This window comes from Pteronotus mesoamericanus, unplaced genomic scaffold (genome assembly GCF_021234165.1).
Source record: "Pteronotus mesoamericanus isolate MK-2021 breed Mesoamerican mustached bat unplaced genomic scaffold, CSHL_Meso_final contig_33, whole genome shotgun sequence".
In the NCBI taxonomy this organism is placed as follows: Eukaryota; Metazoa; Chordata; class Mammalia; order Chiroptera; family Mormoopidae; genus Pteronotus; species Pteronotus mesoamericanus.
In genome coordinates, this window is record NW_026555135.1 from 11,947,130 (window position 1) to 11,970,730 (window position 23,601).

General features: G+C 38.9%; 2 protein-coding genes across 6 annotated transcripts in view; both read right to left on the reverse strand.

The window, feature by feature from the left end:
- Positions 1-11,262: 11,262 nt before the first annotated feature.
- On the reverse strand, positions 11,263-12,423 carry CCDC89 (coiled-coil domain containing 89). The gene is given in 2 exon segments (XM_054576168.1): positions 11,263-12,348; positions 12,350-12,423. Coding segments are annotated over 2 exon segments (1,089 nt in total). The 5' UTR covers positions 12,353-12,423.
- A 6,630-nt stretch (positions 12,424-19,053) lies between these two features.
- The window catches only part of SYTL2 (synaptotagmin like 2), a 102,882-nt gene continuing 98,334 nt past the window's right edge, over positions 19,054-23,601 (reverse strand). For all 5 annotated transcript variants that reach the window (XM_054576370.1, XM_054576374.1, XM_054576372.1 and 2 more), the window contains 3 exons: positions 22,806-22,905; positions 20,558-20,763; positions 19,054-19,764 (listed from right to left, as the gene is read on the reverse strand). In XM_054576370.1, the coding sequence (XP_054432345.1) occupies positions 19,619-19,764; positions 20,558-20,763; positions 22,806-22,905 (452 nt within the window). In that variant the 3' untranslated portion in view covers positions 19,054-19,618. The remainder of the gene's footprint in view (positions 19,765-20,557; positions 20,764-22,805; positions 22,906-23,601) is intronic.

The following is a 23,601-nucleotide window of genomic DNA, read 5'->3' on the forward strand; positions in this document are numbered from 1 at the left end:
CAGCTGTTTTTCAGAAGGACAGAAAGCAAGTTTAAAGAAAGCTGGACATTGATAGGTCCCAAATATCCAGAACAGTCCCTAGCACAGTTTAGGTATCAATAAATATTTGTCAAATAATTGAATAAACAAGGTCTCCAATTTTGTCAGAAGGCATAGTAATAAAGGTCAACTAATGAAAACAATTCTGCCAGGGGCAAAGTAACTGTGATCTATGGTATCTAGAAGACTAAATGAATGACCTCCATGTCCCTTTTAACCTTCCCAGTAAGAAAAGCTTTTGTTAAAGTAGAATACCGAACAGTGACAAGGTGATATATGCTCTGACCTGCCTTTAGTTACGGGTGTTTTGTGTGGCTGCTAATCCCATCCAACTGCATTTTCTCCTTAAGAAAAATTCAGAATCATGGATTAAACTATTATATTTTTCCCTAATTACAGATTTTGGTTTAAATATACATGGCTTACAAGCCTCTCCAGTTGGACTAAGACAAAAGTAGAAAACTGGAAGAGAAGGAAGTTTTACAAGGTAGCCTCAGAACACAAAAAAGCAAGTAAAGCAAGAGTAAACCTCCCAGAAAATAGATCCTCTACCCCTTTTCACCATTCATCCCTTTTCTTGTCCTTATTCTTCTCACTCTTGATTTTTTCCAGCTGTTTTGCTTTTTTTTCTAGTTACAACGATCATTGCAAAAAAATTCAGAAATGTATTAAAAAGTAGACAGAGATTACTCACAATCTAACTATGCCAAAATAACTATTAATAAAATTTTGGTATGTATATAAAGAGTTTTCTCTGTACATATACATATTGTTTTTATTTCTTTGAATTCTACTGTTTTGGTATGAATATATTGTGGACTTCTTCATAGAATTAAATATAGATCCACATGTTTATTTTTGATGACTGTCTAGAATTCCATTTCATGAGCTTTGCAACTTTTATTCACTGGGAACTCTTGCCCTGACTAAAGATGGCAGCCAAAAAAAAGGGTAAGAGACACTGGGGAACTGATAAAAAATGAGACACTAATGTACTACAGGAATGCCCAGATATGAAATAACATACGAAGTTCTGGGCCAAGCATTTAAATTAGGGTGGGCTGAAGGTCAGAATGAAAAAGAGCCATGGGGTCTGCAGTGAGAGAGGAGGTCTGCAGCAGAGCTGATGGAGCTGTGGGGACCTGCCTAGCTACTTAGATGCTTGAAGCTGAACTGTGACGAAGAATGCTGAGTTGCAGACTCCTGCTTCTCTGAAGGATGTATGGAGAAGCCACTCTCTTGGCATGTGTGCATCCCTGGACTCCACCATGATCCTATGTAACATGGCACATGTTTTCCTGAATCACTACATGAAGGCTAAGAACAGTGTACCTGAAATTCTAAAGAACAAAGCTGCTGCAAAAGAATGATGACTCTAAAACCTTCAAGTGCATTCCAAAAAGGATGGAAATCTGTGTAACCAGATAATGAGTTAAAAATATGGGAAACTTCTGGACATGGTTTTGGCTTGTAGCCTTTTGGAAATCAAGGGAAGTTCTGGGTCTCGTGGAAAAGGAGGGCTCTAAGCAGGAGTACTCTCAGCCCCACAAAGGTTGAAACTGTTAAAAACCTGTTTCCTTCAACACTAATTGTTGGGTCACATGTAAAGTCACCAAGTCCCAGTTTTCTCGGTAACAATATTATAAACTACATGATACTATTGTGCAAATATCTTGGTTTACTTATCCTGTAACCTCCTTAGAATAAATTCTTTGAAGTAGAATTTCTAGACAAAATATTTATTCATAGATCTTATTACCTATGGAAAGGTATCTCTCACCAATGGTGTATGACAGTATTTAGCTCCTGCACATGCATCGATAGTTGATTTGTTTTTTTAAAAACGTGCCAATCGAAAAACAAAAAGTGGCATATTTTCATGTGAATTTGCATTTCTTTCATTATTAAAAAGTTGCATGTTTTTCACATACCAATTGATTTCTAATGCGAATATCCTCTTCACATCCTTAGTCCATTTGTCTTTGAGGAGGGAAAAAATGTTTTTCAGGAAAAATGTTTGTCTTTTTCCTTCTTGATTTAGATAAACTTATGCATTATAAGGAAAACATACTTTGCCCCCTATATGTTCCAATTTTCACCCAGCTGATTATTTATTGGGGGATGAAAGCGGTGAAATTACTTATTTTGCTACAATTATTAAATAGTCAATCAAATTTTTCTTCATGGGTTCTGACTTTAATATTAAGCCTAAAAAGGCTTTATTAGCCTAAATAATACTAATATTATCTATATGTTTTAGAACTTCTTTAATTATTTCTACTTATACATTACTAAGAGTGTTTTTTAACAACATGAGTGACATTTTATTTTATTTTGATCCAAATGGAATTTATTCTGGTATATAATGTGGCATAGGAATATAATTTTTCAAAATGTGATCTGCCATAATAAAATTTATTGAAAAATTCATACTTGCTCCATTTGTTTGTCAACATGTATCCCATATATTAAATTCTTACATGCAGCTGGATCTATTTCTGCTCTTCTTCTATTTCATTGATCAGTCTCATCATTCTGGAAGCAAAATCATTCTTTTTTTACTGCAGTTTTATAAAATATCTCATAGGACAACTCCTTTGTTAGTCTTACTTTCTCAGGATTTTCTATCCACAGATGAATATTTATTCTTCCAGATAACTTCATAAATTTTCCAAGTTCAAAAAAAGTTGGAATTTTTATAAAAATTGCATTAAGTTTATTTATTTATCTTTCCCAGTTATTTCATTCATACTTAGTTACTGGACTAGATTATTTCTTCTTTTATATTTTCTAAATGGCCATTGTTGCTACACAGGAAAGCGACTGATATTTTTCATTAAATTTTTAACTGACTAACCCACTGAAATTTCTTACTAGTTTTTATTTTCAGCTTATTCATTCAAATTTTCCTGGTAGACAATTATGTCACTTTTTTGTATATAAGGACAATTTTGCCTCGTTTACAATACAATAATGAAATAGCACTTCCAGATTGATGTTAAATAATACTGTTGATAGCCAATTTCCTTGTCTTATTTCTTACCTTAACAGGAATGTCTCTAGTGTCTAGCTATTGATTTGAGATGAATATTTTTATTAGGTTAAGCTCAGTTGCAGAAAACAGATACCAATCCAACTATTTTAAGCAGAAAAAGATGTAACACAGAGAATGCATGCTTAGAAAGTCGCTGAAAGGATGTGAGGCATGGGCATTAGGCTGAGTGATCAAGAATGCCCCTCAGTACAATGTGGCCAAACAGACCTGGTAAAAAACTGCTCTCTCTGCCCCAGTTGGGTAAGTTTTGGCTTCAAGAGCACAACTGCTGCCAAAACACTCAACCCCATATATTATATTGCTGCCTAATAAGTTACTCAAAACCTTAAAACAACAATAAATCTTTGCTAATTGTGACTTAAAACAACAATAAACATTATCTCTCACAGTTTTTTGTTGGTCAGAAATTTGTAATTGCCGTTATGTGGTCTGGCTCCAGAATTCTCATGGAATTAATCAGATTTTGGCTGGGGCTGTCGTCATCTGAAGGTTTCACTCAGGCTGGAGGGTCCACTTCCAAGGCGGCTGACAGGTTGGTCCTGCGGAATGCCTCAGTGACCCTTCCATGAGGGCCTCCCCACAAGCTGTGAGCCTCTACATTCCCTGGTGCCTGGCTTCCCAGAGAATGACTGATTCCAGAGACCAAGGAAACAGCAGCAATGTCTTTTATGGCTCAGCCTCAGAAGTCACATACAATCACTTCTGTGATATTCTGTTGGTCACGAGTCAGACCTTATTCACTGTGGAAAGGGACTACACAAGCATGTGAATACTGGGAAACAAGGATCATTAAGTGCTATCTTGGGGATTGGCTACCATATCCCATAAAACTAGCAAATGCTCATTGGGATGCTATTGCAGAAAAATGTCTCCAAATATGTGCTGGGCAGCAACTGCCAAAGCAAGAGAAAAGGTCCCCTGCCTCATTTACATCTTCCAAATATAACTGCAGAGGAGTCTGCAAATACGGTTTGCTTTGTGTTAGCTTTTCCATTTCTGTAATACAGGAAAGCACATTAAAAGAGGGATTAAAATAGATCATGAATACCAATCTAGCAAATTCTCCACGAAGACCATTACTGTATGGTACTTCAGTACCAATACATAAGTTTATTGAATTTTCTATAGTAGAGAATTGAAGCAGAGATGGTAGGGAATGAAGCTGAATCAGGCAGGGTTGGTGCTTTGCTGAGTGGATACAGCAGAACGGCATAAGTGCTACAGAGGACAGAGTGCTCTTTCTCCTTTTCTTTTTTTTTTTTTTAAAGGAAAACTGTTATAGATTTAGACTGATATTTGCAATTCAAATTTAAGGTTAAATTATTTTACTTTACTTTTTAATACCTTAATTTATACATTGAAAATTTCATTTCTAGCAATATTAACAAAATCTTTTTTTTTTTGCTTTAGCCTCTCTCATTCTCAGTCTCTCATTATGTATAGGTATATCTAAAACATACTTTTAAAATAGTTTTAAAGTGTAATATAGTAGTTTTAAAAGAATGACAGTGTAACAATTAACCATAAAACTAATCGATGAAATTACTAAGATTTCTTTGTGGCTCTTGTTCTCCTTGGAATATATTCTATTAAAGATATTCACTTAAAATGCTGTTTTCTTAGTTATTTGGATAACTATTTTCTCTATATGGTTATACCAATGTGAAATTCATACTATGCCCTGGTCGTAGCCCCCACTCACTGAACATTTTAGCTCTCTGATTTCCCCTTCACTCAGTAAGATCATAGTTAAGATCACCCAGTAAGTGACAGGATTTGAATTCAGGCAATCTGGTGCCAATGCATGCCTTCACTCACAGCGCTAATACTTTGACTACTTCAGTGATCATGGATTTGGGTTTCCAAAGGGACTAGGAGTAATGCATTTGAGTGGGGGTGGGGTTCGGGGAGGATTGAGCCAGATTATAAAGGCTCACACTTTGAACTGGGATAAAGGTAAATATGGATGTGAGCAAAATGGAATTAATCTGGCCACAGAGTCTCTAATTAAAGTCTACCATGAGTGCTTATTCTGCATGCTGAATGATGCGGCAATTAAGAGAGGCAGTTTTCTTATCAGGAACAGGAGGCCTTGTGAAGTCTTCTGAGCTACTGTACTCTCATGGTTTCCTCATCTCCTCTCTTGGATGAGTTTTACTCATTCCAGAGGCTTTAGTTTAAATGCCACTTCTAGGTAAAGCATCCCCTAACTTCTCCTCCATTACGTTGGAAAGCCCTGCTATGCACTCCCATGTCATCCCATGTTTCAGCATTTTTCTCACTCCCTAGGGTGCAAATTCAGTGAGGGTAAGATCTCTGTCCGCTCACATTGTGTCCCGGGACTTAGCATAGTGCCTGGCCAATAATAGGCTCTCAATTGATATTTGTCAAATTGATGTTATAATAAATGAACGAGTTATTAATTAAAATGGAAAGATCAGAATGGCTCGGTCCACCCCACCTTTACTATCTTTTATTTATCTGTTAGGCCAAAACCAAAACCAACTCCCAATGTCTAAAAACTTGAAATGAGAAAACAGGTTTTCTAAAATTTAAAATTTAGGTCTCACACAGACATGTGAAAATCCACAAGAAAAATAATATATTTAAATCTTTAAATTTAGGAGAGAAATAGTAATCACTAGGAGGCACTCCTTAGAATTGAAGAAGATGTTGTCATTAGCCATATGTTGTTGAACATTTGTGAAAGTGAAAGCTTCCAGCTGAATGGCCTGACCCAGATATGTCAGGCCATATTCAGCTCTATATAAAATATGTTTTGTCTACTCAGTTCTTGGAGAAAGAAAAATATGTAGGCTTTTTGAGTTCCTCTACTCAGAAATAGAGCTTAGTAGGGAGCTAAGGAGTTACGTGCAAGATTCTTTTAGTTTTGTTTTTATTATCTTTTTTAATGACATAATGTTTTATCTTTTGCACATGGTTCAAAAGTCAAATGATACAAAATGGTATACACTGAGAAGTTTCCTTTCTACTCCTATCCCTAACCCATAGTCCCCAGACCCCTCCGCACCACTAATAACCACTTTTATTAGTATTTATTTCTCAATATGTATTTATGCAAATAGGAGTAAATATATTTGCTTTCTTATTTCCCTCTCTGCCTCCCTACCCTTACACAAAAGATAGTATACTACAGTTATTTTGCATCCTGTTTTTTTCCCCTACATATATCCTGGAGATATTTCTAGAGTACTATATAAAGAGCCCCTTTCTCTTTTCTTTCTTCTCTCCTCCTTTCTTTTTTCCACTTGCAACATATTCCAATGTGTAAAGGAACTACAGTTTAATCAGTTCCTTATTGATGATATGTAACCTGCTTTCAATTTTTTTGTTATTACAAACAGTGCCACTTTAGACTAGTACAAATAAGAGTAGGTTAGAGCATTAAATAGGAAGAGTCTGGCAAATAACTGAGTCCCTTTGTGAAACTGGAGAATGAGGGGGCTGGGAGAGGGGGCACTGTGAGTCAGTTAAAAGTACAATGAATGACCAGGGAGATCTGTCCAAAGGGGAGTTTTTTCTTGGATTTTTTCCAAGTTAGATAAACAGAAGGTTTGGAGAGAACAGCATGATGTAGAGAGATGCATCTGTACAATTCTAGGCTCTTAAATTTAATAAGGTGTTTTTAGTTTTTGGAAAATAACTTCAAGTTTATCTTTAGGAAGGTGGAAAAATAATTAGAACAGCCCATTATTGGCTACCTCCCCAAATTCCTACAGTTTAAGAGGCCAAGATTAAAAAAAAAAAAAAGGACTCCTAGCCTGATGAGGCCTTGTCAATGTAAGTAGATGTGGTATAACAGACACCGTTGGCGGCCAGTCCTGCCTACATCCATCAGAGAGCCTCTTCCACTCTGCAGCATAGACTGGCCTCATTCCCACCCAGGGGCAGATCCTGACAGGCCCAGGTTAGTCATGGTGACAACAGTTTCCATGAAGATGCTTGGTTGAGGTGTTTGCATATGGCCCAATGTTGGCCAGTGACAACGAAAGACAAGTCACCTGGAGGGACAGGATCAGCTTTGGGAGAGCAGTTAGGACCTTTGTCCCTTTTCCTTTATTCGTGTGCCAAGGTGCAGTATCTCAAATGTCTGTCTGTTTTTCCTTGTCTTGCCAAAGTCAGAAGGAGAGAATCAGTCCTGCGCTGACCCAGTCACAGGCATTCTACAGGTGTCTCAGCAACAAGGCTGGACCGAACAGCAAGCACCTGGGAAGGTACTCCTTCAAACAATCTCCTTTAAATTATTATTTAGTTTGAATAACTGAAGTTGGGGAGAAATAGATTTTCTGTTAGTACTTTGCTTACTGGAAACAAATTATATTGAATTAATTTTCACTAATTGAAACAGAGCCACTATTGAGAGAACATCATACAGTCAGTTCACTTTTCCTGTCACTCTCATTCCTTTTCTAGCTCTTTTTCATGACTTTTTTTGGAACCACGCAAGTTCCGTAAAGGCACATTGAAGGGCTTACAATATATTGAATAGGTAACACAAAAGATCGCACTTAACAGCTACACAGTGCTACTCACACATTACTTGGCTTTAGAATCTCTGTTCTGACTTTCATTTTAGGGTTACTGCTTGTGGAACATCGCAGAAAATTTACTAGGGCTACAGGTCTGCTTTAGAAAGCAGTTTTGTTGTTTTGCTTTTTAAATTTCCCTTCAAGGGCAGTAGTTTGGCAGCAGTCCACTGACATTTTGCCCATTTGTTCCAGTGATAAGCATCACTTTATAGATCAGCAAACCACAATAAACTAGTTGCTCATCCCTGAATTTGGCTCTGGGTCACAGACTAACTACAAATTAAGCACTGAAAGAGTGGAATACAGAATGCTCTGAAGCACAAAAGGAAAAGACAATGCCATTTTGTGGCTCGTTAGAAGGTAGTTTGTACAGCCGGGGCGGAGGGGGCACGGATTTTAGAGCCTGAAAGCAGCCCAGCTACACAAGCTGCAGTGCTCAGCGGGATAAGAAAATGTAGAGCCCCTTGTCACACAATGATTAAGAATCTCAAGGCAGCAACAGTGGAACATTAAAGCCCGTACAATGTCCCTATGTAGGTGACACACCCAGAAAGCCTACCCAGCCAGAGTGGCTTGGGTCCAAACCTACTCCTGCCACCCCCAAAAATCCCTGGTATGAGCACATCACCTTCTCTGAGTCTTACTTTTTTCATTTGTAAAGTAGAGAAAACTGAACCTCCCTGAAGAGGTGTTACGAGGGTGACATGAAAAGCACTTGACACATCATAGGTTCACACTCCTTTTACTTTCTTAGTCTATGTTGCGAATTCTTTTCTTCGCTTGTTTTCTAGGTATCATTCTTTGACCTTCTGTGCTCATTACCCATTTTTAATATCTTTCAAAAGGGTACTAGAGTGGACATTATGAAATGTTCATATCTAATCATTTGTGACTGAGAAAGTGGCAATTTTATATGGTCCAACCTAATCCAAAATCCTTAGCACTATCCTTAGGCCTGGGCAACTGAGATCCTTCCTTCTTACTCACGTTTTAGGAGACACGCGCCCCAGGCCCAACCTTACCACCCCCAAGCCCACCCTCGCCTGCGTGTTTCCTGAGGAACTCTTCCCCATCAATGAGGAGTACCTGGGGTCAAGGCTTCTACTCAACTATACACGGGAGTCAAGACCCAAGGTTCCCTTCCCAAATGACTATCAGCCCGTTTCCAGGACCCGCTTGGCCTCTGCCCTGAAGGCTGTTCACAAAACTTGGGCTGGAGAGACCATCCCCAGCAGACCATCCCCAGCAAGCGCGTAGAGCTTGGACGGGCAGGTGTCAGGGTGATGGAGGGAGGGAAGGACGCGGGCAGCTTGCATACCTGGCCCCCGGCAGAGCAACCTGGAACTGGGTCCGAGGAAGAAGGCTGCTGGTTTGTGGCTCTTATTTGTACGCTTGCCCGTCCCCTTCACCCTCTCTCCCCCCAATATAAGGGGCCAGCTTGGATTTTGAGACTGTCTACGTTATGTCCACAACCTTCTCTCCCAGTGCTATCTGCAGACAAGCTTCTCTACACCTCCTTCCAAATACTTATGATTTCCTCAAATATTCTTTCTGGACATTAAAAAAAAAACACACAAAAATCCAAAACAAAAAACCTCCATGACTTTCTACACGATGCTAACGCAAACATTTCTCCTTTTTCTCCACCTGATGAAATTTTACTTATTACTTAACAACCAGTTTGTATATCAACTCCTGTGTTAGTGATCTCTGAAAATCCTCTCTACCATCCAATCCTTAGCCCCAAGCAAGTCTGCTGCTCTGCGCGCGCCTACGTGGCGAAGGGCGAGGGCGGGGCGGGGCGGGGCGGGGCGGGGGTCGGGAAACGGTGTTATCCACTGAGATCTCATAACGCCCCCTGTGGAAACACACCGTACTGAGTGTAATTGCAAATCTGTCCCAGCCTAAATGGGGCGGAAACTCTTCCAGGGCAGAAAACACACTTCTTCATGCTTATTCTCAGTGCCTCCTCCCAGAGCATGGCACTCAGTAGACAATCAACAAATCTTTCAGTGTGGTAGTATGAGCAAAATCCCAGCTACTTCAGTGTCTAGGTGGGTTTGGGCAAATTACTAAATCCTCGTTTCCTCTTCTTTGAAATACAAATGAACATAATTACCTTTTTGAATGGCCATAAGGATTAAATAAAATCTATTTCAAGAGCTTCAGCATAATGATAAATAATATGGGCTCAATAGAGGATAACCATTATGAAGTTAGCCCCTATATTCCGATCCTTGGTAACATGGAAGAGGAATAGTCCTTCCAAAGCCAGTGATGTAGTTCCCTGAAATTTGTATTTAATTTCTCAAGCTTAATAAAACTGTAAGAATATAGGTTTTAAAAGATGCCTGAGGTAAGGTGATGGTTGAAAATTGTTTATTAAGTAAGGGAACTAACTGGTAATGGAAAAAATACAATAAAGAAATTTACAAAAAAATAAAAAATATAAAAGGTACCAAGTAATATATTTTTTAATAAATCCAAAGCATTAGTTTTGAGAGATATTCATAATAATGTTTATATATCAACTAAATACAAGAAAATAAAAAGCATAAAGTCTATTTTTAATAACTACCTCTTTAAAAACTTTATATAAATATATAACTATTTCCTGTTTTTATAACTCTATATTTAGGTATTCCTCCAAAAATGCTTAAGTATACATATACACATTGTTTAGATGTTTCAAAAAAGGAAAAAGCTAATTGTAAAACGAAAAAAACCCACATGCTAATAAAAACAAAACAATCACTGTGAGTTTCTATACGTATCTATCCAGTCTGCTGTTACCCCAGACTGGGGCCTTCTATTAGTATAGTGTATAATATTAAATGAAACTGCTGATATTTGCCTGCTTGTATCTCTAACTCCTGTTTTTATTAAGGAGAAAAAAAACCCAAGAAAATGGAATGTGATCTAAGTTTGCAGGAAAAAAATCAAAACTAGTTGATTACACTTATTTGGATCTCATTGCTAATACAGAAGGACTATAATAAAACTTGCTTAATGATCTCAACCTTTGTTTTCCAAGCTAGTGCAAATAAAATTAAAAGGATACAATTGTAAAGCTAGTGATGTAAGCAATTTTTTGGCCTGTTGCAAAATCACTTTTTGTCTGCAAGTTGTCTATGCTATTATTACGCCATTAACTGTTATAGCTTACTACCTCAGCTATAGGAGACTAAAAACCTACCTATCTACAAGGGCTAATTATGCTAATTTTTTTCACAAGAGCACATCAGATTGCAGGTTTAAGATTTATTTAAATCTATAGAGACTGCTAATATAAAATCATAGGATATATGAAAATATCTGAGGTTGAGAATAAATAGTATATTATGGAAGAGGTAGCAATACTGATAGCACACTTAGGAAGATTTCAAAGGCACAGAAGACAATCTGGTAAATCACTGGTATTCTAAGTGGTAGGACTGAAACAGTGTTAGCCTTACAAAGTCAACAACAACGATATCATAGCAAAGTTGCTTTTCTTTGCGGTGCCTTTTGTGCTTAAAAATATTTTTTAAAAATGGAGAACCGTCTTTACCCTTGCCATAATGCTAAGGCACAAATATTTGGATTCTACATTGGCAGCCAGAGGAAACAGAAGCTTCCTTATGGGAAGAGATGGCGGAGTTTGGCATTGAGTTCTCTCTCCTTGCTTAAAAGATCCAGGCTGTGCTTTTTGAAAGCTTCTGACTGCAGCCTGAGCTCGTCGTAGGCCTTCTGGATCCCATCGACCCTACGCTGAAGTTCCCGAACTCTCAGGTTACTGTCCACAGCCACTGCCTCTTGCTCAAACCGCTCTAGCGCTTGTCTTCTGGCCACATTTGCTGTCTCCAACTTCTCCTCAAGCTGGCGGATGTCTGCTTGCTTGCTCTGAAGCACCTTGCCCCTCTCCATGGACAGCTGCAGCAGCTCCTCTTTCTCCCGAGTGACCATCTGCAGCCTGGTCTGCAGCTCCTGGCTCAGGCTGCTGTGGGCCTGCTCGGCCTTCGCCATCTGCGCCATGGCCTGCTGGTGCTGCTGCTTGAGGCTCTGCAGCTGACTGCGCAGCTGCTCCGTCTCCTTGGCGTGGGCGCTTGCCTGCTGGCTCTGCAGCTCCAGCAGCTCCTTCTCTCGGGCCTGTGCCCGGTCGGCGTCCTGGGCACACCTTTGTTTCAGAGTCTGCAGCTCTTCGGCCAGGGCCTCGCTCCGGGCGGTGAGCTGCAGGACTTTAGCCTCATGGTCCTTCAGAGCCTGGCTGAAGAGGTTGCTGTTCTCCAGCCTCAGCTTCTCATTCTCTTCTCTCAGCTTGATATTCTGACTCTTGTGTTCATCCTTGAAGCGGATCATCAACTCATGGTTGGCTGCCAGGGTCATAAAGCGTTCCTCCAGCTTCTGGGCAAGCTCGCTCTTAGCCTTCAGCTTCTCGGCCTCCAGCAGCCTCTTCTCCTCCAGCTCTGTGTTGAGCAGCTCCAGGACCTGACAGCGCTCCAGGGCCTCGTCTGACCTTCGCTTCAGGATGCAGATTAGCTGGGACTGCTCGTGGATACGGGAGCGAAGCATCGCCTTCTCACTCTTTTCCTCCTTTGACAGTCCCCGGAGGTTTGCCAAGGCTTCCTTCAGACCATCCAGTTCCTGAAATCCCATCTCCTCTTCCTGGTTTTCCAGTTGTTTGTTTTGTGAGTCTAAGTGTTCTTCCGAGAGTGGGGTGTCCATGCATCCTGAGAGCCCGCTCATCCTCAGGCACAGTCTCTCTCTCCTTCACTATCCGGCTGACTCCACAGTCTTCCTCCCTCGGATTTCAAAAGCCGCAGGGTTGCTAGGGCCTCCCGGCGCTCCCCAGCAGCTGCTTCCTCCTGTAAGGAGCCCTGTGATTGGTGGACAGGCCTTCAGAAGGCCGTGAAGCAACAATAGGAGGCGTGGGAGCCTAGAACCAATCCAGTCACCTTATGATTGCCTTTCTAACCAATCACAGCTCTCAGCTCACAGCCGGGTGCCTGGCCTACACCAAGCAGAGAGGAGGTGCCGGCCCCCCTCCATTTCCCGCTAGCACAGGGGCAGGAAACCTGACTCCACCTAATTTCTGGTAGGACTAAACTAATCAAGTTGGCAGTGACTATTTCTCATTCCTCTCCCCACTTCAGTTGTCACTAGAATAAATTACTGTCTTTGGAAGCACAGCTGGCTCCTTAAAAAATTGCAGTCAGTAAATACAAAGCAGCAGTGGACCTCTGAGAGCCAAGACCCTGAATGACTGTTAGTTTGCATCTGCAGTGTTTGGCACAGTTCAGTAAAAGAGCAAACTCCAATGAAATTGTTTGTTTGTTTGTTTGCCTTAGCATTGTCCCCAGGTGTGACTAAATACTCTTTATTAGATATTCAGCACTGCCAGTTTTTCCCCTCACCAAAATAAGGTTATATAAGGAAACTTAATGAATGATACAGATATGATAAACATTAAAACAAGAGAAAGTATCCAAATGAGGCTTACAATCATGTAACAAAGACCATTCCAGATAATTAAATAGTTAAAGGTAAAGATTAAACATCAAAGTATTAAATGTAAACTAGAAGAAAAATAAAGGTAACCATAAAATCTCTAGGCTAGGAAGGACTTTCTTAGCTTAAACATTATGTAAAAGATGAGTAAGGAAAAGTTTACTTTGACTTTGTTGAACATCTAAAGTTGTGTGTAATTTTAAGTATTATGTGACCTCTGAGGTCTTTCCGATCTCTCCTTCCTTTGGACTTGCCTGACATTTTAATCCCTATCCCAAACCAATTACTTAAGTTCCCTTAACCAATCAGCTCTCTGGCCCTGTCTGTAGGTTCTCTTTGCCTGGAGTGCCTTTCGCCACCTCGTCCCTTGTTGCTCCCTAGTAGCTTGTTCAGTATTTTACAGTTAAGAATCACCTCCTCTGTGAAGCCTCTCCTGGCCCCAATATGTAGAATTGACCACTCACCTCTCTCAGTGCATCCAGTGTAGCTTATTTGTACTTCTAACGGAAGGTGTCAAAACCTTATTGCACTTACTGTTTACCTGCCTGCCTCCCCCTATTAAAACCTGAGGTCATTAAGAATAGAGACTGCATATGTTTTATCCATGATGACTAGACCAGTGCCTGACACATTGGGAAAACTCAGATATATGTGTGTTGAAGGCAAAAATCAACCTGAGAAAATTATCCACCATAAATGCAACAGACAATAGATTTATATTTTTATAGAGAGCCTGTGAAAATCAATAAAGCTATTTAACATCTGACAAGAGAAATCAACAATTAAATTTACAGATGAGGGGACAGAAATGGTAAAGAATTGAACCCCATTAATGATCCAATAAATACAAGTTAAAATTAGATAGTATTTCATCAATCAAATTATTAAAAGTTTTCCCCTTTATTTTCAAACTACCCAGGACTGATAAAGGTATAGTGGAGATAGCTACTGTCTTACACTGTTGGTGAAAGTCAGGTGACAGTATGTACTGAGAACTTACAACATTTTTATGTTTTTTGAACTAATGATTACCCTTCTCGGGAGATCTTTGCTCAGAATATTATCTGGAAGAAAAAGTTTTATTCAAAGCTTTTCAGTGTAGTGTGGTTTATAACAACTAAAGTTGGAAACCTAAATGTCCAAAAAGAGAAAATAATAAGAAAATTATGATATTTCCAAATGACAACATTACTCAGCCATTTAACATTATCATGTTTATAGGTACTTTAATGGCATGGAAATGCTTGTGTTAGGGAGATAACTGAATGATCTTAAAGGTAGGAAGCTAAGCATAGAATGTTGACAATTCCTGTGGTCACTGTTTCTGTTGTCAGATTTTCTCTCTCAAGTCATAATGATAAGGAAAAGGCCTAGGTGTTCATATAGATGTTAGATGTATTTCTTATGCTTCAGATTTCACTGGGAGCAGGACAGATCTGAAAGAAGAGATTCAGATTTTTCCTTTGGTCTCAAAGATCAGGCTGTCATGTCCCAAATCCCCAATCTCTTATCTATACAGGAAAAGCAAGGTTGAGGACCGAGGAAATTTCCTGAGCTGAAATTTTAACAACTACTCGGACTATAAAATACTAAGGTTTTACCAAAGTGGGTTCCGAAGACTTAAAAACTGTGAATTAAACTTATTTATAACTTTTCCCTTTCTCTTCTTCACTTTTCCTTGATTTTCAACTTTATAGACTGAAATGGAACTTGTAGAATTGAGGCAAGTGACTCGAAAATTAGAAAAGTCCCCTTTTATTTAAATGAAAGTGTCATACGTAATTGAAAATTTTATTTGCTGATTACAGTATATGGTTCTCTGATATAGTTAAGTGAATTCACAGACTATGTGAAAAAAAAAGACTGGAAAAATACTCAAAATGGTAATAGCAGTTGCTTCTTGAGGATGAGCTATGGATGTTTTCCCTCCTCTTTCTGCCTAAGTCCCTTGCATATAGCAGATGCTCAATGTTATTTGTTGATTAAATAGAGTTTCCACATTTAAAATATTTTATATTTCATGTTAAAATTATTTTAAATAACATTAAATCCATATATTACTTGTCAAGGCTAAGAATCTCATGAGATCCTAATCAATATTCATTCATTGATTTATTCAACAAACATTTGCAATGTACAGAGTGGGGCTAAATGCAAAGTACACATTAATAAATTAGATACCATCACTCTTTTCAAATAACTTATAGGTTAGTGATAATGGCCTTTGGTTCCTTTCTACCATGGTTATTTCCTTTGCTCTACCATTTTTTTCCAGCTACTTTTGATCCTCAGAGTAACCAGTATATTCCCTTCCCAAAGGTCCAAGGCATAAAACTTGGTCAATGCTCTCCTTAGTGGTGGCCAGTGGTCCCCTCCATTTGCTTTTAGATCTTTTAATGTACCTTTTAATTTTTTTTTAACCCACAACCTAGGCATGTGCCCTGGCTGGGAATGGAACCCTCAACCTTTTGGTGCACAGGACAACACTCCAACCACTGAGCAATTCAGGCAATGTTTCTTTTTTCAAAGCTACTATTACAGAGTTCTTCTATGTACCCTACACCGTACTAGGCATTTGTACATCTTCTCTCATTTAATTATATCTAACAATCTTTATGAAAGACAGGCATTATTATCCACATTTTATAGTTTACAGGGAACAAAGAAACTAATGTACAGAAAGATTAAGCTAGTTGCTACAGGTCATTCAGAGAGTAAGTGATAGAGCCAGATTCAAACCCAGATCTTTTTTCTTTTTTTCCCTTAATCTTTTTTTTTTACATTATATTTTAGTCCCCTTATACACCCCTCTCCCCAGCAATTGCCATACTGTTGTCCATGTCCATGAGTCTTTTTTCCTTTTTGCTCAGTCCCTCCACTCCCTAAAATCCCCCACCAAACTAGCTGTCATCCTGCTCTCCATCTATGAATCTGTCCCCATTTTCCTTGTTCAGTTTGTTCATTAGAGTCTACATGTGAGTGAAATCATATGGTACTTGTCTTTCTCTGACTGGCTTACTTCACTTAGCATAATGTTCCCCAGGTCCATCCATGCTGTTGCAAAGGGTAGAATTTTCTTCTTTTTTATGGCTGAGTAGTATTCCATTGTACAAACCCAGATCTTTTGATACCAAAGCAAATGATTTTTAGTTCATACTTCATTCATTTGCTCATTTATTTATTCATTCATTCATTCAATTCACATACCAAGAAACTTATGTCCAAGGTTATAGTCCCAGCTCTTAAGATGACTACAGCCTAATGATGAAGACAGATAATAGAAAAACAGCAATTCAGTGTGATAATTGCTAACATAATTATGAATAAATTGGACACATCACTCTTCTCAAGGAATAAAGATAAGGAAGCAATGATCTTAAGTCTGATCCCACATCTTGACTGAGCTGCTAAGGTGTGTTAGAGTGAGTCTTCATCTTATGAGGCTAAAGGAGAATCAGATCCTTCACAAGAAGTCAGCCAAAGAAGTGGAAGAAATATTCTGTGATTGGACCAAACATGTGGCGGCATTTATTTTGTGAAACAAACTTGGGAAATTAGTGAATAAACCTGGGGGGGAGTGGAGACCAGAGAAGAGATGGGAGAGCCATCCCAAAGCAGAATGGGAATGAGCGTACAGGTGAAGGCGAGATGTTCAGGGTTTTTACTTGCTCTGTCACTGAAATGGTGAATTTGGATGACAGAGATGTGCGAAGAAGTCCAAGCAAGTTCCCTGGTACACACAGCCTGGTCTCTCTTGAAGAATTTAACTTAGGCTGACAGTAATTACGCTTTCGGTGGATTCCTAGGCCACTTGAGCAGGTCATGGGGTTCCTAGGATCCTCCCCACCTACTTAGAAGCTGCAGCAGTCATAGGTGGACAGGAAATTTCGACCTCTCTGGAGTCAGCAGTGACTCTGAAATATTCATTTTTTCCAATAATGGAATTTGGAAGTGTTTTCACTGAAGGGAGACACAAATTACAGCTCTTCATTTCTTCAGCACCCATGTCTATATAACACTCCATTCTTCTGATAATGGAGTACTTTTCACTGGCCACAAGGTGGACTCAATTCCAGGCAGGGTCAATCATAAGATCTTGCTCTATCCATTCCTGGCCATGTGAGTGGTTCAATAGGTGGGGACATGACCCAACTCTGGCCAGTTTCTCCAGAGATCTCCCCAACTAAACCCAGAAAAGAGAAGTGCAGTCAAGAGATTCTAAGTTTCTCCCACACCCTCAGAGATAGAATCTAAGTTTTTGGTTCCAGCTTGTGAGTCCCCAAAATAACCTAGGTTCCAGCAATACTTTTTTAATTCTGAGGGCTAACAATGTATTTCCAATAAATTCCCCTTTTGGGGCTTATTTCTAGTTGGGTTTTCTGAATTAAAAAGAGAGAGAGAGAGAGAAGAAAAAGCCCTAAGACATGCAGTTCAAGGAGATATCTCCAGGTTAAAAAAAAAAAATTTATTAAAGTTTTAGCGGGAACTTTGCTTACAAGTCCCACTGGCTCAAGTCTGTCAGCCTGAGTCCACTAAAGAATTCAGGTTGCCCACAATTTATAATGCATGAAAATCCCACGTAGCCTTCCTTTTGTAGCCAGGTGAGATTTACAGTTGTGATTTTACATTTTCTTTTTCAGAAAATAAAAAGGGAGACAAAATCCCCTTGATGTCCTGAGGTGGCAGGAAACTGCTGTGGTAGACGCAAGGAGGGTGTTCCTATTACTCTGGTGTCAGGGATCTAGATAGTCAAGGAAGCAGGCAGTCCTAGGTCTAGATGGGGAGGTGCTAGAGCCAATCTCTTAGTACTTCAGAGCTGGCTGGCTGCTGGGAGGTGGCTGAGCAAGTCACTGAAAGGCTAAGAAAGTAGCTTGTGCTTACTGTGAAGTGGCAGGGGCTGGAACGGCATTTGCACCTCTGCCACTGTCCTGGGTGACCTTGGAGGTGTGTCTCCACTCCCCTCCTCTTGCCCTGCCCCATGGCCAGCACTGGAAGAGGACACAGAGTTAGACTAAAGACCCCCCTAAAAGACCTTGACAGACAATCGGAAAGGCATTGGTCTAGGTTAGTTGTTCTTATTGGCAAGTGCGCAGAAGGTTGTTCGATCTGTTTGGGGAAAGAGGCAAGCACTCTAGTTGTTTTCAGTGACATTGGTTAGCTGCTTGTTATAAGATCTCACACTCCCCCACCACCCAGGCTTCTTCTAGCCCACATTAAATCAGTTCTTGTTTTGAGAAAGGCACAGTAGTTGGATCCTAAGGGACAGTGATATTCTGTATATTAGCATGATCCCAAAATGTCTCTGTGGAAAACTTTTCAAGAATAAATGTTAACTTATTTTCAAAGTTTTCAACTACTTTTTAGAAGTAAAAACCCTGAATAAAGTAGCTCAGATTGCCCACTTAGAAGAACTATGTCCAGAGTTGTAGTAAGGACTCTGGAGAAATATTAACCTAGAAGAATTTCTTTACCCTTGTTAGGGAATTTTGATTTTAGAATTCATAATATAAAACATTTCATTTAAAATAAAAATTAAATTAATTTGAAAATATATTTGAATCATAATAATTTATTCTAAGGGTTTTTACAAAATATTTTATGAAAATTATACATATATAGGAAGTATAACATAATTTAACAATTTACATTCTAATTAAAATTTTGTTGCAAAGCATGTCTGTGACCACTCTCATGCTGCTTTCATATAGTATATAAGAAAAACAGAATCTTATATATGCAAGGTTTTTTGTTTTTTTTACATACTCTATTACAAAGCACAGGCTTAAGACCTACTTCAGGAGAAAATTAAGCCAAAATATGAATTCCACCTACGGCCAGTGGATGTCACCAAAGCACGTTTGAGACTGTTAACACTGGGAAAAGGGAAAGCAGTTTCTCAAGACCCAAAACACATACGGTAAATTGTCTCACTGCTTTAACATGGAATTCCATATTTTAATAGAGATTACAGAGTAAATAAATTTCTTATGGTCAAATTCTTTATCATCACTGATATTCTGCCTCCCCCCTGCCCCATATTAGTCTCCTTTTGTCACTTTTCTTCCACAACCTACACATTTTCAGGTCATGTAAGGAATTTCAGTGGTCAAGATGCCGGCTCTCCTAAATGTAGCACAAGACTGGGGTGAAGCATGTGATGGCAAACTTGAAAACTTTTCCCATTAACAACACCCCACATTTAATATTTTTTTGGCAGCTGTTTCTTTGAAGCAGCAGTTGGGTTTTCCTAGTTTTCTGAAATATCTTCTTCAATGTTGGAATCACAAATACATTACGCATTTTGTTGTTATTTAAGTCTTTTGTGCCTTGTAACCAAAGAGGCACCTGCAGGTTGACTTTAACACGCTGTGTAGCATCCATTAGTGCCACAGATACGAGGTGAAGATCTCTGCCCTCAGAGTCAGATTTTCAAGATCACATTCCACCGGTTACTAGTTTTCAGTAGAGGAGCCACTGGGCTTAGGGTTCATTTGGAAATCTTAGCAATCAACAGCATTCTGAGAGGCAGGGTTGCCTCGATCCAAGTGTTGGGGGAATTTACCATCTTTTCCCAGAGAGCAACTTCCTCTGAAGTAGAGTCCATCCAATCCACTTCAGTACCATAACTCTTACCTGAAGAAGAAAAAACAAAAAACAAAAAAACAAGGAAGCATTGCATTAAGAAAGAATTAGTTCACTGAGGGGAAAAAAAAGAAGTCACTCTTTAATTATAATCACTGATGGCAGTCAGCTAGGAAGAGTTCCACCAGGAGGGCAGGTCCGGGACCCAAGAGGAGAAAGAACTGTTTAACCATCTGAGAAGAGTACTCAAAAGCTAGATGACAACCTGTCACAGGCACAGATGTGTAGTAGGAAGGATTCCCGCCATTGGGTTGGAAGTGACACTAGATAAATCCTAAGAAAGCGTGGGTATGTCTTTAGTGTTAAACACACTCAATTTTGAATCGTGACCCTGGCACTTATTAGCTCTGTTAATTTTTTGGGACTCCAGTTGTTCTGGAGATAACATTAGTAACTACTCAGAACTGTTGTAAGCATTAAATGAAATAATGCAAATAAAGCACTCAGTGGAGTGACTAGCGCTTCATAAATGTTAGCTACTATTATTATTCAAAGCACACTTTTAACTATGAAGGGCCATAAATGCTTTTCCAGGGAAGAGTGGTGATGAAGGCTCTTCTGTCTCCCCACAGTAAGGTAAGTTCTATGTGAAGAGACTCAGCATCCTGGTAATCTTCATATTCTTAGCCCTTAGCACATGCAGCCTGAAATTCCTCCACTTGTCCATTTAATTGCCTTTAACAGAAATAAAATACCCACTTTCACTAGGAAGAAGCAATGCAACAAATCTCTAGTGTCTTCAGAAGCATTTAGCTCACAGAAAATTAAAAATAACAAATATTACCTGTTCCAAAGCCAATCCGAAGACCTCCCAAAAACTGGTTGGTTAATTTGTAATGATCCCAGACAGTAAGCTCTACACAGGCTTCTGTGAGATCTTCAGGCCTGAACCCATCATACACCATGGTGTGGTTGAAGACGGGGTTGGTGGTTTTCCCTACAGCTCTCGTCTTCTGGCGACTTTTCCTACTTGTATCTGGAAGGATGGTACTACAAAAGGAAACATTATTGTGAGGCATTTGAAAAGACAGTGAATATTTATGTTTCCAGTACACTTCAACACAGCTCCTGAGGATTGGTGGAAGGAATGGAAGCAAAGAGTGTAGAGAAACCGTGCTGATGGGGTGGGGGATGGCGGGTGGGGGAAGCATCCCTCTGGGAAGACTGTGCATTGGAGTGGGCCAGACTTGCTTTGATTCCTGACTACCACCTACTGGCTGTGTATTGTAGGGAAAATTACTTAAACTCTCAGACACTTGCTTCCTCATCTATAAGATTGGAATGGTAATGCCTACTTCATAAGGCTAATATTAAAATTACACATTAAGCAAACAACTTAGCTTAGTTCCTGCATTTAGTAAGTACTTACTATGTAGTAGTTATTTGAGGATTCCTTTAAAATTTGAAGCACAGTCTATTCCTGATTATCTGTGATAGCCTAAGGAATTAGTCTTGCACAGAATTGAAAGAGAAGCCTCTCTAACATGTTAGATTTGATTTTGGGAATAAATTGTATATTTGCAATCATTTACATTTAATTTGTGGTAATAACTGAATTAACTTGAACCTGGCATGCCCCTTGTAAAGGCAAGAAGGTCTGAGACTAGTCTCAAAATAGGAGTCTGACCTGAACTGAGGAATTTTACCAGCTGATATCTGTGAAGAATGCATCACCTTTTTGTTTTATTGATGGTTTCTTTTGCTGTGTAGAAACTTTTTAGTTTGATATAGACACATTCCTTTATTTTTGCTTTTTACTTTCCTTGCCTTTGGGGTCAAGTTTACAAAAATCTCTCTGAGACCAAGGTCTGTAAGTTTAGTACCAATTTTTTTCTATGTATTTTTATTGTTTCAGGTCTTATATTCAAATCATTAATCATTTTGAGTTGATTTTTACATATGGTATCATACCCCAATGTTCATTGCAGTATTATTCACAGTAGTCAAGACATGAAAACAATCTAAATGTCCTAGGATGGATAAAGAAAGTGTGGCACGTTATACAATGAAATACTACTCAGCCATAAAAAATGATGAAATATTGCCACTTGCGACAATATGGTTAGATCTTGAGTATATCGTGTTAAGTGAAATAAGTCAGGTGGAAAAGGACAAGAATCATACAATTTTACCCATATGTGGGATATAAAACAGAAAACAACATACAAACAAACTCATAGACACGGACCATAGTATAGTGATTACTGGAGTGGCGGGGGGGGAGTGGATGAGGAGGGTAATGAGAGTCAAATATATGGTGGTAGAAGTGCATACGATGTAATATACAGATGATGTATTATAGAATTTCACACTTGAAACTTATACAATGTTATTAACCAATGTGACCCCAATAAATTTAATTTTTAAGAAAGAACATGTATAAGGAAAATCATAAATAATGCCCCATAAAATTAAATAGCTACATCTGGATTTCTGGTAGACTCTATATAGGTAAAATTAGCCACAGGGAGGTAGGATGGTACACTAATGTTGTTTAATTACTATTTACTAGATACATTTATATGTATAACAGAGAAAAGAGTTTGTCACGTAAGAACCAAAGTTGCCTTAAGCTCTTATGAGCTCTTAGCATGGTCTGTTTAGCAAATAATTTTCCAGATATGTGCGGGCTGATGCCAAAGGCCTTTTGCAAATGTACCACAAAACAGGTGCTTCACTAAGGAGCCAAAGGGTATGACACCCCACCATTAGAAATTCATAAACTCTTTAGTGTTAAATATTGTCTCCACCAGTAGATGTACACCCAGAAGACATTACATATCTGAGTGTGTGGTCTCTGGTTTCATTTTTATATATGCCCTTTCATCTTTATGATTTTAAAACTATATGAAGCCTCTGGGGGTTCATGTCACAGATCCCCCTAGTTGAAGTAGTCACTGTCTCAAAGTTATTTCATTTAAACTATGGATGATGAGTTTCTGCATCACAGATATGGAGAACTAAAATCAACCAGCAAAGGCAAGGCTTCTGTAGAAAGAACTGAGCGGGGGCAGAGTAATCAATGCTGTTACCATTTAACAAAAGAGTTTAGATGGCTGCCCCTTAGCATTGGTAATTCAAGGCATTCCTTCACCCAGATGTGCACTTCTCCAGTTGTAGGAAGCTTTTTACCTATAACAGAAAAGAGAGAGAAAATAAAATTTTACTACCATTCCTCCCTTGGCATACTGCATCTCATCCAAAAATGGCCTAGCACAGAGATATAGCCTAGTGCTTGATGATATGGTCCTCATTGGTTAGATCTATATATTCTTAACTAAATCTTTTATAGTCTGGCTATACTGAGCTCAGACAGCTCTATGAAAATAATTTAGATGATTTCAAGTACAGAGTATTATATCATTCCTGTTCGGTTTTGCTTGGCTCAACAGGATCAATTGTAGACATTGGGTATGTGAGTCACCCATTTACGGTTATATTCAAAACATATCTGTGAAATGCATATACCTTTCAAACACTGATACCAATATCAATTGGCACTGACAGGAGGCATTTTAAACATATTACTATAAAATAACCAAAACAGATAATGGCTAAGGTATAGTCACTCTTCTTGTAAAAAGTCACTCATTTTATAAGACTATTATATACATAGATGTAATAGTAAATATTATGGACAGGGGATTACTGAGAAGTTGGCTTAGTCTGAAGTTTTTGTCTAGATTGGATGCACCGGGACAGAGGAATACTACCATAGTTTTCTGGATGAGTTAACTCAATCAGTCAACCATACAAGGAATATAAGAAATCTATGCCCTTGGGAAATGTTTACCATTAAACTAGAGAGACTAATTCAATAAAAACTAC